At 55.3% G+C, this 27140-nt stretch overlaps 1 protein-coding gene across 1 annotated transcript; it reads right to left on the reverse strand.

Moving 5' to 3' along the window:
* Positions 1–12440: 12440 nt before the first annotated feature.
* Positions 12441–20895, reverse strand: TMEM238L (transmembrane protein 238 like). Its single transcript, XM_079797042.1, has 2 exons — positions 20148–20895; positions 12441–13682 (listed from the first exon to the last, which is right to left on the reverse strand). The coding sequence occupies exon 1, from the start codon at positions 20509–20511 to the stop codon at positions 20272–20274; it is 240 nt and encodes a 79-aa protein (XP_079653168.1). The 5' UTR covers positions 20512–20895; the 3' UTR covers positions 12441–13682; positions 20148–20271.
* Positions 20896–27140: the final 6245 nt, after the last annotated feature.

The raw sequence follows: 27140 nt of genomic DNA on the forward strand, positions 1-27140 counted from the left end.
TTCTGAAGGGCTGTCCTGCACCCTCTCCAATCTGGGACCCCTCGGGGGATGTCTGACTGCTGGTTTAGGCCCGATCCTTGGGATTGGGCCTAAACCGGCAGTCGGAGATCCCTCTCACAATCCAGGACCACTGGCTCCTAATTGCTTACCTGCCTGCCTTCCTGGTTGCACCTAACTGCCCCCCTGCCAGCCTGATCACCCCTAACCGCATCTGCCTGCTGGCCTGATTGCCCCTAACTGCCCCTCCCCCCCCACCCCCGCCAGCCTGGTTGCCACCAACTGCCTCCCCTACCGGCTTGGTTGCCCCACGCAGCCTGCTGTTTGGTTGTTACTGTGAGGGTGTCCTGACCAATTTGCATATTACTCTTTTATTAGTATAGGTGAGCACTTAAAGAAAAAGACTGCAAAATCACCAATGTTGTCAAGTTTAGCCTTTTCCTGGTGAAAAATATCCATTTTCTCAGACTGTAGTCACACCCCAAAGGTCACGGCCTATCCTCAGGCACCAGCACAGCAGAAGTCAAGGGTAAATGGACTTTGTTAGGGGGTCCAGGGTACAGCAAAGAGTCAGGGCTACGATGTGGGACCAGGCCAGGCAAGGCGCACCTGTCGTTCCTGCTGTGGCGCATAAAGAACTCCAACATGCTGGGATCATAAAGCGACCATCAGCTTTTGTTTTGTCTTGTTTTTCATATATTTTTTGATTTCAGAGCGGAAAGGAGAGGGAGAGAGATAGAAACATCAATGATGAGAGAGATGTCAGTGTGTGAAGTCCCTCCTCCAGGCTGTGGCCTCCTCCAGGGGCTTTGGGTGAACATGTGTTGAATGAATGGACTGTTTCCTCATAGAAACAAGGGCAGGGCTCCCCATACGTGGCAGCACCAGACCCTCCAGGCAGCTGGTAAGCAGCTTCCCAGGTGATTCCCACAGAGCAATGCGCTGGAGCTGCCTGGGCCGCTGCTATGGTGTCTCCTCCCAGCTCTGGCTCAATGACGTCCCGCTGGTAGTTTAAGATCGGGCTGGGTGGGTGGGAGTATGTACACCATGGGATTCAGCAAACGCTACAGGTGAGGGTTTGGGTTTCCGGGAGCCAGTTTTCCCCACAACCCAGAGCCCACTCATCTCTGGCTCAGGAACTAGTATTTGAGAGTTGTTGGCTTAGGATGGATCAGCAAACCGAGCCTGCGGCCTGCTCTTGTACTGCCCACGGGCTGGGAATAGTTCTTACATTTATAAAGGTTTGCAGAAGAAGGAGGAGGAGGAGGAAGACGAGGAAAAGCTTAAGAGGACACGAGGAGAGAAAGAGGAAGGTGGAGGAGAAGGAGAACTGGCAGAGGTCACAGGTGCCTGCAAAGCAGAAAATGTTTCACATCCGGCCTTTTATGGGAAAAGCTTGCTGACCTCGGATCTAGGGGAGCTTCTTATCCCTGATTGCACATTAAAACCACTGGGGAGAACTTTTAATACATTTGAAAGTTTGGACCCCAGGATGCCTGAGGTGGGGTCTATAGATGTGAAAGCTCCCAGGACTCACCCTTTTCCGCCTGGGTACTAGGGCTCCTGGCCCCCACCCCCCTCACATCTTCCCTTCTCACCTCTATCCCAACTTCCAACCTGGTCCCAGCACGCTGAGTGTTCCATGTCCCAGCGTGAGGGTCTCTGAAAGGCATAGTTTTACCTGGAAACAAGTGAGGGGAGTGGGCAGGGCCTCGAGGTGAGCACAACTTGGGGCTGGGAGGGATGCTGATAGCTGAGCTATGTTTTGTTTGCCCCTCACTCCCACCCCCAAACCTGGAGCCCACCAAAGACATTGGGCAGGAATATTATCCCTAGCTGTGGGCAAGCTGGGTGGGGTAGAAGTTGTCCATCACCCATGTCTGAGGCAGGAGCAGTCTTTAAAATTCTGTTTGCCACCTTCCTGAGTACGCTGGCGAAGGACGGGGGCACCGGGTCCTGGAAGAGGCACCCCTCACCTGCCATATATGTGCCTGCTTGCTTCGAGGTGTGACCACCTCAGAATGTGGCGGGGGGTTGACCAGCATGTCCGGCCCAGCCGCACAGCTGCGAGGACTTGGGTAGAACTCGTGACCCCGGAGGCTGCCATTCCTCCAGCAGCTGTGGAACCCTGGGAGCCTGCAGCAAATTCCTTTGGATTGAGTGTGTGTTGGTAATTTTCCTTGGATAATAGGTTACTTTTTAGAAATAACTAAAATTCAAATAGATTGATACAACTTGGGGGAAATCCAACAATTTATGCAAAATAATGAAATGTACAGATGGGGGGCACAGCTTAGTGGTGAGGAGCATGGATTCTGGATGTTCCACCACTTCCTAGCCCCGCAAACTCGGCCAAGTTGCTTGCACTTGGGCTTATTTTCTGATCCGTGAAATGGGATCACACAGTTACTTACTGCCGCAGAGTTGTTGTGAGGATTAAATACATTAAACACACACAAAGGCCTCGAATCCTCATCGTTATGATTAGAGTTCAAGCACAGCCGTGCTGGCTCCAGCCGCACAGCAGCAGGGGTTTGTCAAGCTTGCATCCTCCCAGCTTGGCTACTTTGAAGGACTCATTTGGATGCGGGTGTGGTGGATTCCAGACTCTGCCTTCTCCTTGTCATTTGAAGAGGATGCTGGCTTAGCCCAGTTTGCCTCCCCACTGTCATTGCAGGTCCTGCCTTTCAAAAGGATTGTTTTGAGCTTTGTAATGCAGACTGGGAAGCAAAGGCAGAGAAGGGAGTGTGAGGGCTATAACCTGCCCCAGGACCTCCACATGGGGAAAGCTGAGGGCTGCTGAAATGGTTGGTGGTGGGGAACTTGAAAATATAGTATTTGACATTGGGCATGTCTATGCCAATATTAAAGAACTAGAGGCCTGGTGCACGAATTTTGTGCACTGGGAGAGGGGGTGGGGAGTCCCTCAGCCTGGCCTGCACCCTCTCCAATCCGGGACCCCTCAGGGGATGTTCGACTGCCTCTTGCAATCTGGGACCACTGGCTCCTAACCACTCACGTGCCTGCCCGCCTGATCACCCCTAACCCCTCTGCCTGCCTGATCACCCCTAACCACCTCTGCCTGCCTGCCTGATTGCCCCTAACTGCTCCCCTGCTGGCCTGATCGTCCCTAACTGCCTCTGCCTTGCCCCGCACCTGGGACCCAGGATTTCCTCCTCTGGCTGGTTGCAGAGACCTGGGACTCAGGCTTCCCTCCCTCTGGCTGGCTGCAGGCACCCAGGACCTGGGCCGGCTTCGCCTGGGCCGGCTGCAGCCACAGGGGACCTTGGGCGGGCGGCTTGTCCCTCTCCTGGGCTGCAGCCTGGCTGGTCCCCATTCCTCTCTCCCCAGTGTTGAGTGTCTGAGCCATTAAGGCATGACAGCAGAAGGGCGTAATGACCATTTGCATATTAGCTCTTTATTATATAGGATATGAAATATATATCATATATATATTACAAAATATTTTTATCGACTTCAGAGAGGAAGAGAGAGGGAGAGATAGAAACATCAATGATGAGAATCATTGATTGGCTGCCTCTCTCATGCCCCCTACTGGGGACTGAGCCTGCAACCCAGGTATGTGCCCCGACTGGAAATCAAACTGTGACCTCCTGGTTCATAGGTTGATGCTCAACCACTGAGCCACACTGCCTGGGCCCAATATAATATTTGAAGTGAGTTTTTTTGTAGACAACATATAATTGGATAATTTTAAAAAAATCTATTGACACAATCTCTTAAATTTGTGTACTAGATTTAGGTTTATCATTGCATTGTGGTCTCTAATTTTCTCTGATGATTCCCCCTCCCCCCCGCCCCGCTCCCCGGCCTTGGGATTGTTTTTTCACACACGCAGGCCAACCAGTGCTCTGCTGGACTCTCTGCACAGCTCTCTTCTCTCTGAGACTTTGTTCTTTGAACTCCAGCTGTTCTGTTCTGCTTGGATTCTTACCGTCACATCCTCAGCTCTGGGGGTCTGACAGCCCTCCCTGAATTCCTCCTCCCTGCACCCTGGCTGATACGCTGTGTATTACTGCCTTCCATTGCCAGATGCCCACTGTCTTAGAAGCTGTCGCTTCCTATGCTTTGTTTGTTTTGGGTTGTTTCAGGCGGGAGGATAAATGCAGTCCCTGCCACGCCATCCTGGCCAGAGTGGAACTTTATGGTTTCCTCTTAATAAGGAGGGTCTGGAACGCTGGGCTATGAAGGACTCGCGTGGCAGAGCTAATACTAAAGTGCAGACGCTCCTGCAGGGGGTTTCTCACGGGACCTGAGGAGGGAGCGAAGAGTCTGTTAGTGCAGCACACTGACCACACTTCCGGAAGCACCCGCTTTCAACTTCCTCCCACCTTCCTCCCGCAACTGCAGTGCGCTCCACGGGTCTCAAAGCTCAAATGCTCCGGACTCGGGTTGCTTCGTTCCAGTCTGACATCCATGGGTCACTAACTGTAACCTTGAACTAGTGCCGCAACCTCTCTGGGTCACGTGCATGACAGCCTCGCAGGGTTATAGTGAGTTCTACAGAGGACACACCATGGCAAGTGCTGGCACCTAGCGAACACTCAATCCTCGCTAGGTATCACTGTACGTGTGCTCTCACTCGATGGTTGTAAGAACCCATTTTACAGATGAAACTGGTGTCTCCAAAGGAGGGTTGGTGACCAAGCCAGTTAGCCAGCAGGCTGCAAAGTCAAAACAGGAGCCCATGTCTGGCTTCTAGTGCAATGCCCTCTCTCCCTCACTGAGTCTGACATACATGAGGAGAGAGGGACCACACGAGAGTATGAATAGGTGTAGTATGTGTGTGTGTTTGAGGGGATGTATGTATGAATGTGTGAGTGTGTATGCATGCGTGTGCTTGCAATAATGAGGGGGAACTTTGAATTACATTTTGTATGAGGGTCAAATCATACTTTGTGGGGGTTACCATCAAACCGTGGTGTTTCATATTACGCTAAGTCCTAGACTACACTCCAAATTAACACCCTGTTGCCGGAGTTCCATCCGTGGCGTCTCCTCTGAACCTCCCATTCCGCTGCCCACGTTCAGGGGCCTGAAAGTGAGCTGCGTGGGGAGGCAGGACTCTGGTTCTGTGAGCTGGTTCCTTGCGACCTCCCTCCGTCCCACCCTCCCGTCTACTCTGGTACAGCACATCCAGAAACTCTTCAAGGGTGAAGCTATTTATAATCGTGTCGGACCTATTTATGGAGAAGGCGAGTAACAAGACACAACCTCAGGCCACTCAGCCGGCTTGTTGGGGTCAGGCTAGAAGTGCTGAACTGCTCACTTCAAGTAACCCACCCCTTCCATGACCCTTTCTTGCTTTTATGCTTTCATTCCACCTCCAGACCTTACCTGAGTTCTCTTTGTAAGCGTCTTTGCTTTATGGGAAGTAGAGTATTTTTTTCCTGTTTCTTTCCCCATCCCCCCCCCCCCCTTTTCTGTTTGATTCCATGTCTACCAAACCCATTTCAAAAGTTATACATAGCCCTAACCAGTTTGGCTCAGTGGATAGAGCATCGACCTGTGGACTGAAGGGTCCCAGGTTCGATTCCGGTTGAGGGCATGTACCTTGATTGCGGGCACATCCCCAGTAGGGGGTGTGCAGGAGGCAGCTGATCGATGTTTCTCTCTCATCGATGTTTCTAACTCTCTATCCCTCTCCCTTCCTCTCTCTGCAAAAAATCAATAAAATATATTAAAAAAAAAGTTATACATAAAAAGCATGAAGCTTTTCACCGTGTCGAGTAGGGCTTTGGAATAAAGGACAGTGGCAGTACAAGTGTTATGGATTTAATGTAGAATGACATTGATGAGTAAGCTTGTACTTCATCAGGGCTCCTGCTAGCTTGAGTCACTTGATGCACAGGGCACCGGGGCCGTGACTTTTAGGTGGAGGTAAGTGATGGGAGCAATAGGTGGGTTTCACCTCAGGAGCCACCTCCCTGGGCCGGCGGTGGCTCTGGCCGAGCCTGGTGGAGGCCAGGGCACGCCCAGCAGCTCGGTGACGTGAGCCCTGATGTCTGACTCCCCTCGGCTCCGGAGGAATGTGCCGGGGGATGTGGGTCACGGGCCAGGTTTGCCGTCACTGTTACGGAGTCAGCTTCCAGGGATACCCACCCTCCCCCACCCCTGTGTGCTGGGATGCTGCAAACGGGGTGAGAGAGGGAGCCCGGGACGAACTAAGCTTCACCCAAGTCTGCCCAGAGCCACCCCACGTGGCTGCCCCTTCATGTATGAGGCCCAGCATGCCCCTTAAACAACGCTCGGGAGCGTGCAGTGCGGGCACTCACAGTCCCATGTGATAGAAGAGGCACAGAATGGTGCCCGGACACAATCCCACCCTCCTGGCTTCCTGACCGGGCACTTCAGCTCCACCGGAGCAGGTCCCTGGCGCTGCCAGCCCTTGGCCTTCACCCCGAGCGGAGGAGTGAGGTGGCAGCCGGCAGCCGGCAGCAGGCTGGGAGTCAGGAAAGGTGGGCTCCAGCCCAGGCCTCGCCAGTCACAGACGGTGAGGCCCCGGGTGAGCCGTTGAACATCGCGGGGCCTCCGGCTTCTCCCGTGGAAGCAGAGCCTGGACAGGCAGTGCCCTCTGACCGGGAGCGGGGATGTTCAGCCGGGGCTGGGCTTGCTGGGCCAGGGCCAGGGTGGGCCTGGCAGATGTCCACAGCTGGTGGGCTGAGCAGTCCCGGGCGAGAGTCACTACAGCCCCGAGAACTCCTCCGCTGTGCCGCGTGGGGCTCGTGCCAGCCATCGTGCGGGGGGGGGGGGGGGGGGCGGGGTGTGAAGCAAACCCACAGGAATGCCGCCAGTTTTACTGGGAGATTTGGAGACATTTTAACAGTAGCGAACAAGCACATGGAGCAAAAGGCGACATTCATACACATTTTAAAATAAAGGGGAAACAAAAGAGGCATGTGCCATACTTTGAACTATAAAGATACATTTTAAAAAATAAAAATAAAGAGGTCTTCAGGAAATTCCTTGTTTGTGGCAGGTCTCTCCCAGCTCCACACACACCATCCTCCCCATCTCCCCCTCCCGCTCCTTCGCTCCTTGGCCTTGAAATGCCTTGGCTGACAAGTATCTTAAGCAACCGAGGCCCATCAGCCTAAAGCAGTCGCAAAGCCTTAGGCACTGGAGGGGCAGAGGGACCCATCGCCCGATCTGCCTCAGCCTCACTCTCCCCGAATCTGTCTGACAGCTTTGCAGGCTGCACTGGGAGAAGTCCTTTCTCAGCCCTGCACCCCACTGTGGCCGAGCCGTGCCTTCCAGGATGCTGTGGGAATCGGGGCTCACTGCCCACTCGGCCGCAGACCCCTGTTCGCCAGGCCTCCCAGGGGCTCTGGCGCATTCAGGGGTGAGGACTGAAGACAGATGGTAGTGTTTGCGAGAGGAGGAGGGGGGTCTGCAGGGACAGACGTGCTGGGAGAGCAGCAGCTGGAGGAGCAGCAGCAGTGCGGCCGGCCCTCAGGCCTCGCCTGCTCTGGTCCGGGCCTAGGGGACGCCTCTGGGAATCCCAGGACAGAGGGAGGGAGGGGCGTGTGGAAGGGGCCGAGTCCTGAGTGGGCTGAGGTGGGGGAGCGTGGCAAGAGCCTTCGAGCATGTCGGTCATTGTTTTACCGTGTCCCTCCCCTCTGTTCACACAGGGGCTGAGAGCTGCACTCGCTCCTTCCACCTGGTCCTCCCAGGTCTCTAGGGTCGTGGCCGTAGTAATGGATTGTTTTAAAAGTTTCGAAACTCTAATGGAAGTCATACTCCATCTGTTTCTGCTTTTTGCCTACCCAGTTATGGATGTGTTTGATTAATAAATCATGGGGAAATGAATTAATTATTCCTTAATGATTAGTCTCTTTGGCAGAAACGTATCCCAAGATAAGGGATGTTTGATAGAAAAATAATAAAGGAGCATCTCGGTGTTGAATCAGTTGGGAAGGAACACAGGTCGGAGGCGCCTTAGGGTGCTCTCCAGCCCCACAGCCCCCCCAGCAAAAGGTGCGCGGCCCAGAGGGGCCAGCGGCCGCGGTGCCCATGGCCCAGGGGGCGGCGGAGGAGAGAGCAGAGGCGACAGCCACTTCCTCCCGTCTCTGCAGGGAAGGTTCGGACGCCCCGGGTCAAGAGCAAGCGGCGGTCTGTGTGAGAGTCACACTAGAGATCCCAGTCCCTCTCTTCTGGGTCCCTATGCCCAAGGCAGAATTTCAAAAACATTGGAAAAACCCCGGATGGAGGGCAGCATGCCTGCTTAAAATAACAGCTTTTCAGCCCAGTGGGTCTCAAACGACAGAATGCACCCCAGAATCCCTGGGGGAGCTTTTAAGCACACAAACGGGCTCAACTTTCCGAGTCCCTGGTTCCGAAGGTCAGGGCTGAGACCACGGATGTTCACGTCTAACACGGCCCCACATGACTCGGCTGCTGCCGCTGGACCAGGGGCCACACATGTCCCCCATTCTCCCACCTCAGTTTCTCACTTCCGTGCCGTTCCTGTCACCATCACCGTGTCCCCCACCGTCTCACCCCTCAATGCCCCTGCCCCGGGCTCCCCTGGCTCCTTCCCCCTTTCCCCACACCAGCTCCGACAGCCTCCTGACCGTCTCCCTAAACCATGGCAACCTTGGTTTTCTTGACAACGAAGTGCGGGTGAGACAGGAGGAAAGCCAGTGTGCTCCCCCGACCCCCAATCTACCCTCCCCTCCCCCCAACGCTGGCAGGGCACTGCCTGCAGGCGATGGGACAGTGCGGGCTGGCAGCACGCAGGGTTCCTCACAGCTGACAGAGCCGCCTGGGGCTGGGCAGCGCAGCCAGACTCCCTGCGCCCTGGGAGACAGTGGGAGAGAGGGGTCACCCAGAGGGCAGCGTCCAAGCACAGGTTCAGCTGAAAAGGTCCTTCTGGTAGTTTCAGACTCGGGAGGGGTGCCTCGGAGTTCCCTGAGCACCACTAAATTCCCCCCCCCCCCCCCCCCCCCCCGCCCCGGAGCCTCTCATCAGGTAGATCTAGGATAGAACCCAGGACGTTCCTGAAAGTTACCAGCTGCAAACGCTCAAGGAGCTGCAGCAGGGGCAGTGTCTGGGATCAGGGAGTCCGAGGCTGGAGACGAGTGTTTGTTGAAGAAAGGAATGAAGGGAGGAAGGAGACCGTGAGGCTGCTGTGGAGTCCTTGGCCAGGGACCACCCTCACCCAGGGAGCCTGGCCTTCCCAGGCCGGGACAGGAAACAGCGTTCCTGTAAAACCTCTCGTCAACCGAATGTCATTAAGTGAAGATGCGATTACCATGAACTTATACGGAAAACATGTTTCAGTGTCCCAGACCCAAAATGCAACGCGTGCACAATTGAAACACCTAATTCCATTCCGTTTTATGCTGAGCATCACTCTCCTATGCGCCCACTCGGCTTTTCTGATACCTTAGGGCAGTGGTCGGCAAACTGCGGCTCGCGAGCCACATCCGGCCCTTGGGCCCCTTGAGTGTGGCTCTTCCACAAAATACCACAGCCTGGGCGAGTCTATTTTGAAGAAGTGGCGTTAGAAGAAGTTTAAGTTTAAAAAAATTGACTCTCAAAAGAAATTTCAATCGTTGTCCTGTTGATATTTGGCTCTGTTGACTAACGAGTTTGCCGACCACTACCTTAGGGCGCATCTTGCTAAGCAGGCACAGGTAATTGAGATAATGCTCAGCTGCTCGCAGACTCAGGTCAAAGCCTCCCGGCTTGATGCTGAGATGCAGAGGGTGTTCCCAGGGCGGGCCGCTCCTGCCGCTGCTCAGGGTGGCTGCCAGCTCACTGCACACCCGACACTGAGCGATATTTTTGCCTTTCCCCTCCCCTCCACTTCTCCCCCCCCCCCCCCCCCATATAACACAGGGTATAACTGTATTTAGTTTCTAACAGTCTGAACCTTTCATCCAAATAGGAGTGATTTACTATTTCATTCTTTCTCCTTCCAGATATCATTCTGTCTACCAGGAACTAGTGCAACCCAACTTTACGCTGGATGCTTCCAAGCGTTGAGACAAGGGCCCCCAGTACCACATACAGATTTTTTTTTTCCAAAAAGCCGCCTAATCCTTCCTATAGCCCCTTTTCCCTGAGAACAGATGGGGTTGTTATAAGATGGAGGAAGCTGAACATACGGTGTTGTCTCGGTAACCAGGCCAAACTTGTCTGTCTGACTCCCATTTCCCTTCGCGTTGGTTTTTACCCAGAAGGCTCTTGGGTCCCGCTTGCAAATGAGTTTCTGGGCCGACCTCAGCAGTGATAGACTCAGCCAGGATGGGCCCCCTCTTTCCCACCCACTTTAATTTCACCGAGAAATGAGTTGAATTCTAGAGGCTTTAAGGCTCTAATGATTGGGAGTGGGCTGCAGGGCCTGGCTGGACTCCCCCTCCCCCTGAATGCCCACCTTCCCCTGGGTTTGTGGGTCCCGCTCAGTCACCTCTGTGGTAAATCGTGGGAATGAGGTAGTGTGATGTGTGGACTTCATTAGTGGCAGGACTTGACTTTAAATAGCCGTAGATGACAAAGGTCCTACAGTCCTGGGTCATTAGGAGTCTGAAGGGATGACCTAAGTGTACAGCTCCATGTTTTGATCTCTGCAAAGGAGAACAAGCCGCTGTGAGGGATGTGCCCACGTAGGAGGCCGGGGGGTCTGAGATGGCCATGCCGAATCCACTGGCCCTTGCGATGGGGAGGACTTTACTGTGATCCTCTAATACAAGGCCCACCTAGAAGGTCACTTTGCCTGGAAGTGGCAAAGTTGACTGAGGTCGGGCACTGAAAAACCCCAAATGCCTTCCAAGGACCAGATAGGACGAGGGGCCCCAGAGGTGGCCCTGGAGTGGCGTCGGAGGCTCCCTGGGCCGAGCCTCCTGGGAGAACTGTCTGGGAGGACAAGTCCAGATCTGCTCTGGCTCAGCTGCATGTGGCCTGCCCAGTGGAGACGTGCCCTCCTCCCTCTGCACCCTGCCTTGCCTGTGTGATGGGCATTCATGCCCTCACGGCTCTGGCATCCAAAGTGACGCAGAGAAGCGTGGAGGTTGGTCAGGAGCGCATTCCCAGGCACACGGCACAGCCAGGTTGAGGCCTGAGGCACGATGGTTCATGACTCACCTGCCGCATGAGCGTGCATCACCTCCCTCGGGCACGCCTCCGCCTGCCACTACCTTGCTTGCTCTGCCTGAGGCTCAGCAGGGCTCTGGGGAGGCCAGTCAGCAGCTTATGGACGGGAAAGAGGACTTTCCTGGCAGTCTGGAGGCCTGGCAGCCTGGAGGCCTGGAGGCCTGGGCCCCAGCCCTGGACCTGCTGCTTTTCAGCTGCTTGAACTTGGAAAGGTCACTTCATCGCTGGCTTCAGTTTCCCCGTCTCTGAAATAGCAGGTTGCTTATGATCCTTGGTCTTTTAAATGTCCTGGGACTAGGTACCACCTAGGAGCTTATCAGAAATGCAGAGTCTCAGGCCCCTCCTCAGACTTACTGAGTCAGAAGCAGCATTCAGCAGGACCCCCAGGTGATCTGCGCACAGTGTGAGTAGCGCCGCTCTCATGGTCTCTAAGAGTGAGTCCAGTACTTGTGGCCTCAGTCTGTGCCATAGGGGTCCCTGGGCATCGTTCTGGCAGCCAGTCAGTTGCAGACCAAACCAGGTCCCAGAGGGAATGCCCCCGATTCCCAATGCATAGCCTAAGTGTGACTTCTCAGTCCTGGCCCTTAATCAGGGTGCCCAGAGGTGCCCACCCTACAAGCGTGCCCTGTGATTTGGGAGATAGTTCAGGAGCTGGACAAGCGCACTAGACGGAGAACCGCCACACGTGCATGTAGATTGCACGCTGACAGCCGGGCGGAAGAAGGAGAGGGAGATGTAAGTAACGTGAGACACTCCCTGGGGGGAGTGTGATGTGGGGGGTCGGAATCTGCAGCTGCTGCTCAGCTCAGCTCAGTTCCCCAGCCTCGCAGACGGGAACGTGCGCTCAGGCTGAGTGCGCGCCTAGTTCTTCAGGATTTGCATATTTTGAACCATGTGGCTGCTGCAAAATGAAAGCCAACTATTGCATTTGTTCCCAGCAAGGAAACAAACGCGTTCCGTTTCTAGAATGAAAAAACAACTGGGTGGGTCTCGTGAAAAGAAGGTATGTGGCCTCGGACACAGTGTCTTCCTAAGGAACCGCGGGAGTGACTGGTTATAGGTGACTTTTCCCTCTGGGTGACGCTAGAGCGGGAGAGGAATTGCTTCCTCCCTGCGCGTGGGCAGTGGGACACACGGAGAATAGTGAACTGGGGAAATCAACAAGTAAAGAGAGTCCAGGCGGGTTCTAATCTTCCTTTCCCTTAATGTCGTATCTAGAATGTTCTTTCATGATATCTCTTCAGGTGTCTGAGACCAGCCTAATCCCCATTTTTTTTTTTAAATTACTCACTCACTTAACAAATATTTATTGAGGTTCAAATATGGGCCAGGCACTGTGCTTTGAGACCAGCCGGATTCTGAGGCGCCAGGTGATGGCTGAGCATAGAACTTCCAGAAGATTCCAGGGGGTCAGGATAACCCGTCTCCATCACGCCGGGCTCTCTGCACGCCTTCCAGGAGGTGCTGCGCCGAGTGCAGCCTCCAAGGCCTGCACAGAGGCGGTGAAGCTACTGGGGAGAGGGTGACAGGGCTGGGTTTGAGCCTCGTCAGGAGACCACGCGGATGGGAAACCTCTCATCGCATGTTTTACCAAAAAAGGCCACATCAACTTCTTTATTCAGATCATACCATAGGAGGGCTGAGGCAGCTTATAGGAAACACATACACTTTTGGGGTGAAATATAAATAAAAGGTACAAAAGTAGGCCAGGAAACATAAATTATGGAGCGGGTGGAGCACAGTGATGAGCGGAGCACAGCCCATCAGCCTCCGGAGGGCGGTCCCCAAGCCGCTGAGGTTGGGCTGCATCTGACTAGGCGAAATTGGATTAAGATAAAAATAAAGTCCTGCTCTTGGGATCAAGAAATAAATAATACCCGGACAGCATAGCGGAGGCCTAGCTTGCTTATCAGAAAACGCCCCGAGGGTTTCAGATGCTGAGCTCCACGTGGGCCAACCGTGTGGCCGGGCTGTGCGTGCGGGTGGGGCTGTGTCATAGCACCAGCGTCCAGCACCGTGAGGCGTGGCCTCTCACCCAGCGCCGGCTGTGCATCTGCCTCTGCAAGCAACATGCTGACATCTGCTGCCCTGTGCCAACTGGATGGGACCAAGAGATGGATGAGGGGGGCCTCTGGCTCAGCAGTCAGAGCCGAGGAGGAGTGCAGGGGTGCAGTGTGAGTGATGCTCGTGGGATCCCAGGTGGACATCGGTGCTTGGTTCCACTCACTAGTCTTTAAAAGGACATTGGCCGGAGGAGCAGCGGGGACGGGACTTCTCTGTGGGTGTCCAAGTCCTCAGCAGGGTTGCTGCCATAGGAACTCCAGTGGGAGAACTTGAAGGCTGCCGGGCCCTTCTGGGGCAGGTGGGACATGGCAGGGGCATCAGTAGCCTGGCACAGGGCGCCAGAGTCTGGATGGAGCCTGGCATCATGGCTGTTCATGAGCAACCCGGTGGCTGCTGAAAAGCTTCTCCACGCAGCTCTGGCTCTCCCCGTACCCTGGCACACGACGGGCCGCCAAGAGGGGCACCTTGGTGCTCTGAGGCGTCTCCATCAGAGGGGACCTGTGCTGAGGAACGAAGACAAAATGGATCAGCCTGAGACCCGAGTACGTCCTTTCAGGCCTGTGTGTGTGAAGCGAGCCTGTGCGCGGCGTCAGCTGGCCTGGGCCCCTCTGCAGCTGCCCTCCGACAGCACCATTTCACGGGCCAGTCGTGACACCTCGCTGAGACTCAGTTCCCTCCTGTGTCGTGGGGATTTGTGCCCTGCTCTCAAGAGCTGTGAGCATCAAATGAGATGATGAAAATAGAGAAAGTGGCCCAATAAATGTTGAGGTGCTCATCAAATCTTAGCTCCCTCTCCCACCCATTCCTTTCAGGCAAAGCTGATCTCTCTCTCTGGGTTCTGAATCCTGCCCCCCACCTCCACCTTGGACATGGCCAGACACCCCCTGTTTTTCTTTGTAACTTTAACGTCCTCTTTTCCTCTCCATTGGCTCCTCTCCTCCATTTAACATCCTACTCAATTTTCCGTATCTCTTCCTCTGGAAAACTCATGCTTCAAACGGGCTATGCCACCATAGCCTGGCCCCCGTCATTTCATCACCAAATATTTGTAGACTAATCTGCACTCAGTCCTTAGACAGCTGAGCAGCTGCTCTCATTTTTGTCCCCACCTTCTACTGATAAAGTCTCATTGCCAAGTCCAACCACCTTTCCTCAGGACACGCCCTTCCCGACAGCTCTGAGGCGTTGGGTGGTCAGCCCCCTATCTTGGTCTCTTGTCCACCTTCATCCTCTTTGCCACCCACCCCGTATTGCCCCTTTATTACTCCTGGGAATTCCCTCTGGGCTCCCCACCTGCCTTCCTTCTCCCAGTCCCCAAAAGCAAACCTGGCTCAGGGTTCTGACCTCGGCTCCTATGGGTAGTAGCCATGGCTAGTTCAGGGCAGCCAACGATCTCTGAAAAAGGCCAGGTAGTACGTGTTGCAGGCAAACGGTCTCCTCGACTCTATCGTTACAGCATAAAGCAGCCACGCAGGAGCCGAGGATCCCAACTGTGTACCAGTAAAACCCACTCTACCCACAGACACAGAGGGCCAGCTTGCCAACCCCGTGTGCGGAAAGAGTGGGAACAATAGGGTCAGATGCACCTGGGTTCACAGATGCACCCATTCTCCATGGCTCACTCGGTCCATTATGTTGGACACGTTATTTAGCCTCTGAGCTCTTCATAGCTTATCTGTAAAGGGGGAACGATAACTTTCCTCTCAGTGTTGTCGATAGGGTGAGCCAGGATAACGTGCCTCTTTCAGGGAAATCTCAGGGTTCCTGCTTTCCACCCCCACTCCCCAAAACACGTTTTCTTCCTGTTTCTCTCTCCTCCTCACCCTCTACCATCTCATCCACATCCATGCCTGCAGCCCCGACGTCCATCTCCAATCCTATTCTCCCTCCTGAGTTTAAAATCTGCGCAGTCGATGCCAATTAGGTAGTTCTGTTCACAAATACCACTTCCATCTCCAACTCCGCATGTGCCAAGGAAAACGCGTCATTTTAACCAAACCCGTGCCTTCTCCTGACCCCCTCGTCTGCGGGCGGCGATGCTGTCTGCAGCTTTGAGGGCACCGTCGCCTGCGGGTCCTGCCTGTCCTCTGCTCACGCTGTCCCTGCGTCTCATCTCCTTCCCACGCCAGCACTTCAGGCCACTCTCTCACCTGCCACCTGAGCGTCCCACGGTCTCCCTCTCTCCCTGCCTCTCCTCTCCAGCCCGTTCTGCACTTGACACCAAGCTACTCTCCCTCCGGCAAAGCCTAGCCCCGTCCCTCTCCAGCCCCTCAAGTTAGCGAAGGCTCCTCCTTGCTTTCCCAGTGTCAGGATCCACATCTCGTCCTCCAGGGAGCCCCCCACCCCCAGTCACGCCTGCTCACTCTCCCAGGACACTCTAAGCCTTCCCCTTCCTCATGGGCCCAGACGCCACCTCTGCCTGTCACCTCAGGACCAGGCCAGGCCTCTGAAGCCCCAGGCGGCCCCTCCCCACCTGGCAGGAGGCTGTTCCTGGCTGGGCTCTCAGAGCCCGTGCAAGACCGTGCTTATCTCGTGGCGCGCACTTTCCACTTTCTGTGTACTTTGTGAGGTGTTGCATACCTGCTTTATCTCTCCCTCCAGGGAGACACGTGGGCCTCGCAGCCCCAGCACGCAGGCCTTTCACCCGCTCTCCTCTGGGCAGACTTGGCAGCGGCCCCGGCCCCTCCCCTCGGTGTGGGAAGAGTCGGGGCCAGGAGCAAGCCTCCCTCATAGCCCAGGGCTCTGAGCCCACCACGCTGCTCAGCTTTGGTTGCTGGGATGGTGTGTTTGTGTGGGTTTGTGTTTGGCATGTGTGTGGCAGGGGTGAGGGGCTGTGTGTGTCTGTGTATGTGTGTGTGTGAATAGGGTGGATGTGGTGTGATGTTTTTATGTAGGGGTGTGTTGGTGTGTATGTGTGGGCAGTGGAGGAGGGATCGTGTGCAGTGTGGGGGGTGTTGACGTGTATGTAGGGGTAGGTGAGACTATGGGTGTGTGGGGAGAGTGGATCTGTGCAGAGTGGAGGTGTGTGGATGTGTGTGGGCAATGGGAGAGGTAGGTGCGCATGAGGGTGTGTGTGTTTGTGGGTGCGTGCATGTGTTCCTGAGGTGTATATGGAGAATATGGGGGTGTCACCTGAGGGTGTGTGTTTGTGGGAGTGTGCACGTGTTCTTGAGGTGTGTATGGGGCATATGGGGGTGTCACCTGAGGGTGTGTGTTTGTGGGAGTGTGCACATGTTCCTGAGGTATATATGGGGAATATGGGGGTGTCACATGAGGATGTGTGTGGAGGAAGAAAGTGCTGACATATGTGTATGGTGTGAGTGTGTGTATTTGTGGGGAGTGTAACCTTACCCCCTCTTATAAAAGGATAAGAGTCTTGCCCTGGCTGGTGTGGCTCTGTTGGTTGAAGCACTGGCCCATGCACCCAAAGGTTTTGGGTTCGATTCCCAGTCAAGGTGCGTGCAGAAGGCAGCCAATGGATGTTTCTCTCTCACATCGATGTTTCTCTCCCTCTCCCTTTCTCTCCCTAAAATCAATGAAAGCATGTTCTTGGATGAGGATTAAAAAATATAATAATTTAAAAAAATAACAAAAGGACAGGAGTCATCCCCTGGGAATCTACAGGAAGTGCCCAGCAGGTGGGACATGGCGCACACAAAGCTTTAGGGATGCGCTGACCGACCACTGATGACGTCTCGCTTGGTTACAGTTGGGCCATAACAATGAGCCGCTCATGCCGAAACCGGTTTGGCTCAGTGGACAGAGCGTCGGCCTGCGGACTCAAGGGTCCCAGGTTCGATTCCCGTCAAGGGCATGTACGTTGGTTGCGGGCACATCCCCAGTAGGGGGTGTGCAAGAGGCAGCTGATCGATGTTTCTCTCTCATCGATGTTTCTAACTCTCTATCCCTCTCTCTTCCTCTCTGTAAAACACCAATAAAATATATTTAAAAACAAAACAAAACAAAACAAAACAAAACAATGTGCCGCTCACCCCTGAAACTCCCGGGGCCTTTGAGCGCTAGCGGCCAGGTGGTCTGCAGCCCCTACAATCTGCAGGCGAGGGCTGTGGGGCCCATGCCCTGCCCTGTCCTCACTTGCGTTCTGAGTAAAGGAACCCCCCCCACCCTCCCCGCTCTGCGTTCTTCTCCACTGAGGACAGTCACAAACTGCCGTAAATCAGGACTGTGGGCGTAGATTACGCCCTGGCCAAAGGTCACAGCGTGAGGGGATTGAGAGGTGCCGTTATCAGGAATATCTTTTAGCCTCAGAGCTGAGTTCCCAGGAAGCCTCCAGTGAAAGTTCAGTAGATAAGAGCCAGCTTGGGGGTGGGTGCAGCCCTTCCCCCGCTCACTCTGCAGAGCACAGTTTGAAACCTCTCCTCGGACCATCTCCTGCTCGAAAGGGAAGTAAAAGGACTTGCCCAGGGCCATCCAGCCGGTGGTGGGCAACTCCCCTAAGTGAGCAGGCTCCTGAATGGCAGGGCCCAGCCCACATTAACCTGTCACAGACGTCACAAGGGATGGAGGGTCTGAGGGAGGCGAGATCAATGGGCCGCTGGCTTTGAGGGTCCCGGGGAACACGGAGTTTGGGGACTGAAAAGGTGAAAGTGATGTTTGCATGATTGTGTTCCATGGAGAATGCAGTGGATCTCACAACTTCAGAAGGCCCTTTGCACCTAGACAAAGCCCGGCGGTCCGGGGCGGCTCTCACTCTCGGATCTACTGAAAATCTTAACGCCATCCACTCTCCTAACAATGACCACATGCCTCAGAGAGGTCTCCCTCTGTAAGAACACCCCAGCCACCGGCATCGTGACGGAGGTTTACTTAGCCAGCATGGTAGGGTGCTGTGGGCAGCATGCCTGTGAGCTGCACGCTGTTACTAACGTCATCTCTGACCCAGGGGTTATTATCAGCTCCATCTCTGTTTCGCTGATTTGGAAACCAGGGCACAGAGAGGTGGAGTCACTTGCTCCAGGTCACACAGTTAGTAAGGAATAAAACTGGATGCAAACTAGACAGCTGGGTCTTGGCCCATGCTCTTCCCCGCTGGCTACTGAGCGTGTCTTTTTAAGGAGAGAAGGACGTGCAGGGCAAGGAGCCCCACGCTGTGGCCCCTGGTTGTTGGGGCAAGTGACTTCGCTCCCCACATGGCCTTGACCTGGTCATCATCACTGTCGTCATCATCCTGCTCACATCTCCGATAGCTTCTAATTCTTCTTCAGATAAAGACCAAAACCCTTCAGAGGGCCTTCCCGGCTATGCCATGCCGTCTGGCCACGCAGGCGCTGACCTCGGGTGCCCTCGCCCTCTGCCCTGCGCTCTCCACTTCCTCCTCGCCAGGACCTTTGCTCCAGCCAGCGCCTCTCCCTGAAAGGCCGCCCCTTCCTCGCCAGTTTCTGTGCGCGTTCCCATGCAGAGGAGCTGCGTTTCTCCCCGGTCCTCGCCTGCCCCTGTTGCTGTATCCGTCAGTGAGAACACGGGTTACTGTCTGCCTCTCTCTCACCCGACGGGGGGCTCCCCGCGGTAGAGACCTTGTGTGTCTGACGCTCCGCAGCAGCCCGGTGCCTGGCACAGTGCCTGGCGCGTCCCTGTGAAGGAGCGAACTAGTCAGGGAGCCCTCCTGTTTCATAATGCTCACCGTGAGGTGACCCCACCCTGCCAGTTTGAGGTGCGCCAAAGTACTCCTAGTTGGGACTCTGGGTGAGTTCATTCACCCCATATTACATGCTCACTAACAACGTTTGATCTGGGTGAGAACCACATTGCAAAGAGCCTAGTCCTGCCTTCCCTATTTCCCATCTTTGCAAAAACAGGGCAGGGACTAGCCTCATTTTACAGGTGAGAATACTGAGGCTCAGAGCATCATGCAACCTGCTCGACGTCACCCAGTGACCCAGCGCTGCTCAGAGCGGGACCCAGGCGCAGTGACTTCTCATTTCCTTTCATCTGCCAGGGCGGGACCACCCCACCCTCTGAAACCTCTTCGAACTGCTGCTCCTGTCTCTCAGTTCTGAGGGTCAGATGGAATCCCCAGAAAAGACATGAGGCTTATTTCCTCCTTCCAACCAGCAGTGACCTTTGCGCTTACACCCGGAACGCAGAAGGGAGTGCCCAGCTGTGCCTGAGTGCAGGTCCCTGTCCCCCTGGGGGTGGGGTTGGGGGGTGGATAACAATCTCCAACCAACCAGGGCTTTGACTGCAGTCCCCTGGGAACAGCTCCCCCTCTCTAATTCAGGGTTTGGGGGCCAGACCAGCTCTACCTGTGGGGTTCCATGTCCCTGTGAGAAATCTTACAAGTATCTGCCTCGGGTGACATGTGGTCAACGGAGCCGCTGGCCTGGCTGGAAAGTGCAGCTCGAACAATGAAATGACCATCCCTGGTCTCTTGATGTTGGGGTCTTCCCGGCCGGCTCGGGGCGCTGACTGCATGGGAGGGTGCATGAGGAGGCAGGGCGCACTGAGAGTGGACGTGCAGCAGCTCCTGGCCCCCCTGTATGTCCACCTGGGCAGGTGCAGGGAGGAAGCAGGTGAGAGGGGCCGCTCTGGGGGTTCTGCTCTGTCTCCCCCCCCTGCACCCAGCAAGCGCACAGGCAGCCGTGGGGAACTCTCCATGCTCTCCCAGTGCCGAAGGCTTTTCTCCCCAGCAGGGTTTGGGGCCAGACCAGCAGACCAGCAAGATGGGCCCCTTTCTTCCACATTCTGAGCTGAGGGTCAACTTCCTGTTCTGGTGGCAGAACCCCCCCTGGAGGGAGAGGGCCGTGGGGACCCTCCTCTGGCTTCCTCAAGGACAAGGGTGCTCAGGGGATAAATACCTGCCCCGTGACCTCCTGGTCCGGGGCCCAGGTGGGCAGAACCCTGTCATTGTCATCCCCCAGCTGCTTGCCCATTCAGCCTCCAAAGACCCAAACCTGTCCCAGCTCATCCAAGCCCCGCCACTCCTCCGGGCAGGTCTCCTGTGCACTCACCTGCTCCCTGGAGGGGCTGTGGGGGGGCATTCTGGGTGGGAGCAGCAAGTCCCTGCTCCTCTGACGGCCAGCAGCCCCAGGTTCACAGGAAGCCTGTGTCCCCTCTCCTCTGCCGACAGGCGAACTACAAGTCCAGTTTCTCAAGAGGCAGCTCGATGTTGAGGGAGTACCAGGTGATCCAGAACAGGAGGCTGAAAGCCAGGATCAGGGACCCTGAGTAGACAAAGAAGTCCCAGTAATCCAGCGACGCAAAGATGCCCAGGAGCAGGAGCACCAGGCCCAGGGCGTCGAGCAGGAGGGCCAAGACGAGGAGGAGCGCACAGCGCCCGGGGCTGCATCTTCCCCAGGGCGCCCCCAGGAGCATGGCCCCGGAGCCCAGCTGCACTCCCAGGCCTGATTTGCATGGGAGGGTGGCGGTCCTGCCTGCTGCTGCCTCTCTCTCCGCTGGGTGTGGGCAAATGAGCGAGCCTCTGTCTGGAGCCACAAGGAAGTACACGTGGATCTACCTTTGTGAGCGCGGCAGCCAGTGGGGCAGGATGTTTCTTAACTGTTTCACGGCTCAGCAATGATCCTGACATCACGGTTTATGGACCGAAGCCAAGCAAGTTACGGGCACGGGAGGAGTCAGGGTGCCCGGGGCCGGCTTTGCCATGTCTGGGGACCAGGAGCACGGAGCCTGGGGCTGGCAGAGGCCTGCCTGGGTCTTACTCTCTGACTCTCGCATCCTGGCCAAGTCCTGCTAGGTTTCGGGACACGGTTTCTCCAGCTCGTGTGGTGGGGTGGGGTGCTCACCGCCTTCCCACTCTGCCCCGCTCCTTCAGGTGGGCCCGGAGGGTGTGTGTGAAAGGCGTGGAAGATAGTTTACTGATATAAAGAGACTTTGAAATGTGCTGTAAGAGTGGGTCAGTATTAGCCAGAGAAGTGGGATGTGTCTTGTAGATTCTCTGCTCTGCAGACCAAGGACCTGCGCCTCCTCCAATGAGGCTCATCACAGAGAGCTAAGAGGCCGGGATGACAGAGGGGGCATAGGGTGAGAGGGGCTGCTGGCTCTGTCTGTGCTACACTGGGCGTGGACCGAAAGGCAACTCCAGGCAAAAGCAAAAGTCAGACTGTTTACCTGGCTCTGTGTTTGCTGGAAGGACCAAGTGCACATTTGCTGTCTGTCTCAGGAACCCTGCATGCGCCCCTGAGGGGTTAGGGGGTCGTACCACTGTGGCCACTCACTGGGTGTTCAGAGTGAACGTCAACGGAGGAAGAGGGAGCCACAGCCTTCAGCCACCTCCGCAGGCCCACAGACGGCTGCCCCCGCCCCCGCCCCAGTTCACTGCCTTGAACTGGGCACCAAACCTTCCTGGGACTCAGTTTCCCCACACCACCGGAAGAAAGCATTTCCACTCTTTCTTTGCCTTCCCCCGTGGGTGCGAATAAGCAAGTGGTTGAAATTCAGTTTCCTACCTATGAGATAAGCTGGGATGAATGGACGCTTGCAGATAAAGGTAGTGGGGCGGGGGAGGCTTGCCCAGACCACAGGCCGGTCACTGGTAAGAACCATTCACTGGGCTTGGCATTCCTTGGCTTGCAGGGGCACGGCCTTCGTACCCAAGCACCAGTCTCCTGGTGCGCACCCCTGTGCCCTGATTTCCCCTCTGCATGAGGACCCCAGTGATGGTGCACATACGGGCAGCCCGCTCCAGCTCAACCTCAGCTCACCAGTGACACCCACAATGATCCTATTGCCAAGTAAGGTCGCCTTCCGAGGTGCTAGGGGTCAGGATTTCAATAAATGAATTTGGGGACACAATGTGACGCATACCAATAGCTAAAAGGGTTGTTGGTTTGTTGTTGGATATCCTTCTACTTTAGCTGTAGTGCAGATAGAAAATTTAGACTCAAACCAATCTTTCAGAAACAACGTTATGACAAACTCAGCGCCCCATTGAAGGTGGCCCAGCGTGCCACCGGGCACCAGGAGGGCTTCGAGCCCAGGAGCACTGAGACGCCCTTGGCTCTGTCTGTGTCACGGGAGACAAGCCAAGGAGGCAGGGCCTTCCTCCCCTGGGCTCGGCCGGTGCTCACCGCTCATCCCGGCCGGGGGTGTCCCTTCCGCACCTGGTCACCCTGAGTGACGCCCACACATTTAGACAAGTGGGATTTAAATTAGACCAACTGAGCACCTGTTCCATGTCAGGAGCAGGGAATAGCATCATACAGAACCTTGGCAGTAGGATCATTGCAGGTGTCACTGGTGAGCTGAGGTTGTGCTGACATCATAGAGCAAACCCTCGAAGTGGGAGACAAATAATTTATACATAACTGATGTGTTTTCCAATCATATTATACTAGAGGCCGGATGCATGAAATTCATGCAAGGGGCTCCGCCCTCACAGCCCCGACTCATCTGGTCTAATTAGCATATTATGCTTTTGTTATTATAGATGATTTCAGATTATGTATTTCCCTATATGCAATGGAAAATACTACATATGGGAAGATAAATGGTGGTGGAAAAATGAAATTAAAGTTTTTTAAAAATGAAGATACTACAGAAAGGAGGAAATGTGAGACAGGAGGCATCGGTTATGCCTTTTGAACCATGTACACGGTGTGTGGGGCACAGTTGGACACCCAGTCCCAGCCTGGGACTTCCAGGTTTGGCCCCTTAGCACCCCTCTGCCCCTCTGCCCCTCTGCCCCGGAGACTCCTCGGGGCTGCTGGGGCTGTGTCCACCGAGGCTCAGGGAGGTGTGTCCTGCTGCTGCTGCCTCAGAGCTCTGCCTCCTGGAAGTTGAGACCTTGTCACTCCCTTTGCAAAAGCATCCTGATCTGTCATTTCCCTGTGACGTCCCAAGGATGACAGCCTCTCCATGACCCAGATCCTAAGGGCAGGTGCTCAGCTGACCCAGAGTCACAGTTTCTAGGCCTGCCTGTATGTATGACAAGGCCCAGTCACCCAGGCTCAGATGCTGGGCGAGTCTAGCCACACCAGCCTGTGCCACTCACTCGCTGTGTGACCTTGGGCAAGTCACTTGCCCTCCCTGTGCCTCAATTTCCTCGTTGTAAGACAGTCCCTCACTCCACAGGGTTCCTGTGAAGGTTAAGTGAGTTCACAGGTGTGAAGTGCTTAGAAGCTGTACTCTGTCACATGGACAGTGTTACTATTGTGCTCGTCACTGGCACCTTCACGTCCTTCCTGCCACGGTGCCACTGTGGGGGAAACCAGGCTGGAAATGACCAGCCACTGCTTCTGCACCATCATTTTCTCCCCTTTATCAATCTTGGCTTCACCTGGTTACAGCTCCCTGTCCCCTTGCCTCCCCTGACCGCCCCTAGGTCCAATTAGGACATGCCAAGCCCGCTCTCCACCCGTGATGGGTACGGACCATCCTTTCATACATACAAATCCCTTTTTCACATGAAATGCTTTTCCAGTGCCCATCGGGCAGGCGTGGAGGGCTCCCGGCAGCCGGGACTGCCTCCCAGGGGCCACGGTCAGCCATACCGGAGCATGGCCATGCGGTGAGAGGGCAGGGCAGGCTGCAGGCGGCACACGGCAGCCAGTTCTGTAAGACAGAAAGGGGGCATTTATGGTCCTGGAGGACGGACCCCAAGAAGTGGCTGCTGACCAGCTCTGGAGGCCGGAATGGTCTCTGGTCTTCTGACAACAGCCATCCTAATGGGTGAGAAGCAGATTCCTGTTTAAGTCGATAGTTACCTTTACAATGTGCCCATTATATTTACGGAGGTACTTCGTTGAGTTCGTCTCCCCACTAGGCTGGGTGTAGGTCTCAGTGAGTGGTTCTGCCTTCTCCTTGTAACCCAACACCCAGTGTTCACTCACTGGATTCATTTGATAACTCCTGGCGCCCCCCAGCTTCCTGAGAGCCCAGGCTGTCTCGCCAGGGTCCCCCATCTCCGCCCAGATACTCGCAAAGCCCCTCTGTGTCTTTTCTTTCTTGGCCCGGTTCTGAGGAAGCAGCCCCCTCCCAACTCCTGCTCCAAAGTAAATCGCTTCCAGATAACACCTTGAAGTCCTGTCACTCAGGGAAGTGGTTACTGCACGTCTGGATTGTGTTGCCACACCCATTTGGCTTTGTCATCTGTTTCTGCTGGCTCTCGGCTCTAAACTCACTGCTGGGCACACAGTGGAGGCACCAGGGCTACCACTCCTAGGCATCGCCACCAGGATTCCTGCTGGGCCTGGTGCTCAAATCTATCTCTGGCCATTTTTCTTGCCATCACTCACTTGCCTCAGGAGCAATCGGCTGCGAGCCTGTTTGCAAGGTCCCAAGGTTGAGTTGCTCAAGGCTCCGTGTCCATGTCTGTGATCCTGTTCCTGTCCCAGCCAGGCCAGGGCCCAGCCCCACGGCCTCTGCTGGGGGCCCCCGTGCACTGGCTCCAGGGCCAGAGCTGCAGGACTAACCCCGGGGGCTCCGCTGGCAGCTCGGGCTCCGCTCTCTAGAGCTGCCCAGAAAGTCAGCTATAAATGAGCAAGAGAAATACAGCACCTGCCTTCAGGGAGCTCACAGTGGAGAGGGAGGAGGGGAAAGGAACAGTTAACCACGTGAATGCATGTAAACATATGATAAACATGAGTGGTCCGTGGTGAAGGGCGACCATCCGATGAGATCATCAAAAGGAAGACGTGGGCCAAGGCTTCCCTGAGAAACTGATGTTTGAGTTGAGATCCAAAGGGTGTGCAGGCGAGGCTGGGTGAGGAGGGGTGAAGAGGAGGAGGCAGCTTCTCAGGCAGAGGCAGGAACATATGCCAAAGCTGCGTGGTGGCGGGTGGCACTGCTGGTGTGGCTGGGACAAGAGGAAGAAAGGAGTACAGAGCCAGGTTAGCATCTTCCTCCATAGAGCACTGGGAAGCTGCTGGAGAGTTTCCAACGTGCTCCATATTATGAAGAGGAGCCTGGCTGCTGTGTAAGAGCAGACTGGAGGGGCGAGAATTGGCATGTGCCAGGCAATACGCCTGGTTGCAGTAGACCAGGGAAAGAGGCGGAGCTGGTGACAGTGGTGATGGACGGAAGTGGATCCAGCTGAGAGATAACCAGGGTGTGAAACGGACAGGACCTGGTGACAAGTTCAATATGAAGATGAGGGAAAGTGAGGGTTCATTGCTGAATGCCAGGTTTGTGTTTTGCAAAGCTGGGTGCCAATGGTGCCTGCTGAGACAGAACATACTAGAAGAGAGCCTGGCCTTGCCTGTGTGGCTCAGTGGTTGAACATCGACCCAGGAACCAAGAGGTTATGGTTCTATTCCTGGTCAGGGCACGTGCCCAAGTTGTGGGCTCAGTCCCTAGTAGGGGTGTGCAGGAGGCAGCGGATTGATGTTGATATCTCTCTCTCTGATCGATGTTTCTATCTCTCTATCCCTCTCCCTTCCTCTCTCTCTAAAAATCAATAAAAGCATATTTTAAAAAAAGAAAAAAAGTAGAAGAGAGCCTGGTGTGGTCGTAAAACCACGAGTTCAGTTTTGCACATAATGCTTTGGATACATCCATTGGAAGCTCTAGCACTGAGCTAGAGACATGAACTTGTGAGTCAGCAACAAACTGGTGGTAAGGATGAGATTGCTCAAGTGTCCTTGAGACAGAGCACAGGAAGAGAAGAGGACCTGGGACGGGTCCCTGAGGATCTCCCGGAACCGCTGGGTCGAGTAGCATGAGCCAGCAAGAGACAGAAAAAGAACATCTACAGAGAGGAGGAAACCGCAAGCTGGTTGTATCTTGAACCCTAAGGAAGAGAGAGGACGTTTCAGAGAGAATTGAGTGGTCAATTGTGTTCAATGCTATTGAGAGGCCAAGTCTGCTAACATATCTTCCCAGGGCTAGAGCAAAGGTGGGGGGCAGGGTTCTCAGCAAGTGGCCTTTGGCTTCCCCTCCCTTCTGCAATCTACCTGCCCATTGCTCCTCCCAGCCCATGGCTGTTGGGACTGCAAGCAGCTGGGTCCAAGGGTTTGAGCAAGTAGCTGGACTCTTATGAGACTGGCCAGGGAAACCGGCTGGGAAGTGTTACCGTAGGATGGAGGAGAGCTGGGGAGTCCATGATGGACACTCCAGGTCAAGAATAAAAAGCCCAGAGACCCCGAGAAGAGCCTGGTTCACAGAGACCTGGGTGCTGGCCCTGCGGGAGGGCTGACCCTTGAAGACGGAAATCCTACAAGGCGATGTAGGCCGGGCCCCACGTGTCCCCACACGGCCCCCTTCAGGCAGGCTGGTGTGGAAGTCACTCCCGTGTGGGGAGGAGGGAGAGCAGGGGAAGAGGAAAGGGGGCATTTCCCACACACCAGCCTCTTCCCTCTGCCCTCTCTCTGCTGGGACGTCTGCCCCAGAAGGCCCTCCTGCAACTACATGCTCAAGTGCCACCATCCCTCCCCCTTCTCCATGCCCTCGCCTTGTTTCTTGACTCTCTGACACCATCTTGTCCATTGGATGATGTCCTTGTTTATGGCCTGGCTGCCCCTCCCTGAAGGAAAGCTCCAGAGAGCAGGACAGTGTGTCCATTTTGTTACTCCCTTCTCCCCAGCGCCCGGTGCAGCTTTCGGGAGGTGCTCAGTAGCTGTTGGTTGAATAAATGAATGGAACAATGTTGTCTTTCACAGCCCAACTGGGAACGGGCTGTGTGAGCCATCCCAGTCCTGTCCAGTCTGGCCTCAGCCTCTGGACCTCCCTTCCACTGCCACTCAGGCTCGCCTCCTTCTGCAGCAGCCTGTCTGGCCACGTGGCAGCCACATCCACCCCAGCCTGTCTCTTCTCACCAGCACCCGCTTTCCCAGGAGCCAGCACCCACTTTCCTCACTCCCTTTCATCCTGTTGTTGGGGTGAACCTGCCAGCGGCTGCTCTGGCCTTGACCGTGGCACACACATTCGGAGCCACTCATTAGTCTGCTTGCTCGGCACAGCCCTGAAAGCAGCCACGCCCGCTCCCCAAGGATGGGCAGCCCCCGCAGGCGTATGACGTGGGGCTGTTCTCTCTCCCAGTGCACGGGCGC

This window comes from Cnephaeus nilssonii (genome assembly GCF_951640355.1).
Source record: "Cnephaeus nilssonii genome assembly, chromosome: 19".
Classification (NCBI taxonomy): Eukaryota; Metazoa; Chordata; class Mammalia; order Chiroptera; family Vespertilionidae; genus Cnephaeus; species Cnephaeus nilssonii.

What these genes read in the sequence shown, in the direction of transcription:
- TMEM238L (XM_079797042.1), bottom strand. Translation starts at nt 20,511, where the DNA reads ATGCTCCTGGGGGCGCCCTGGGGAAGATGCAGCCCCGGGCGCTGTGCG.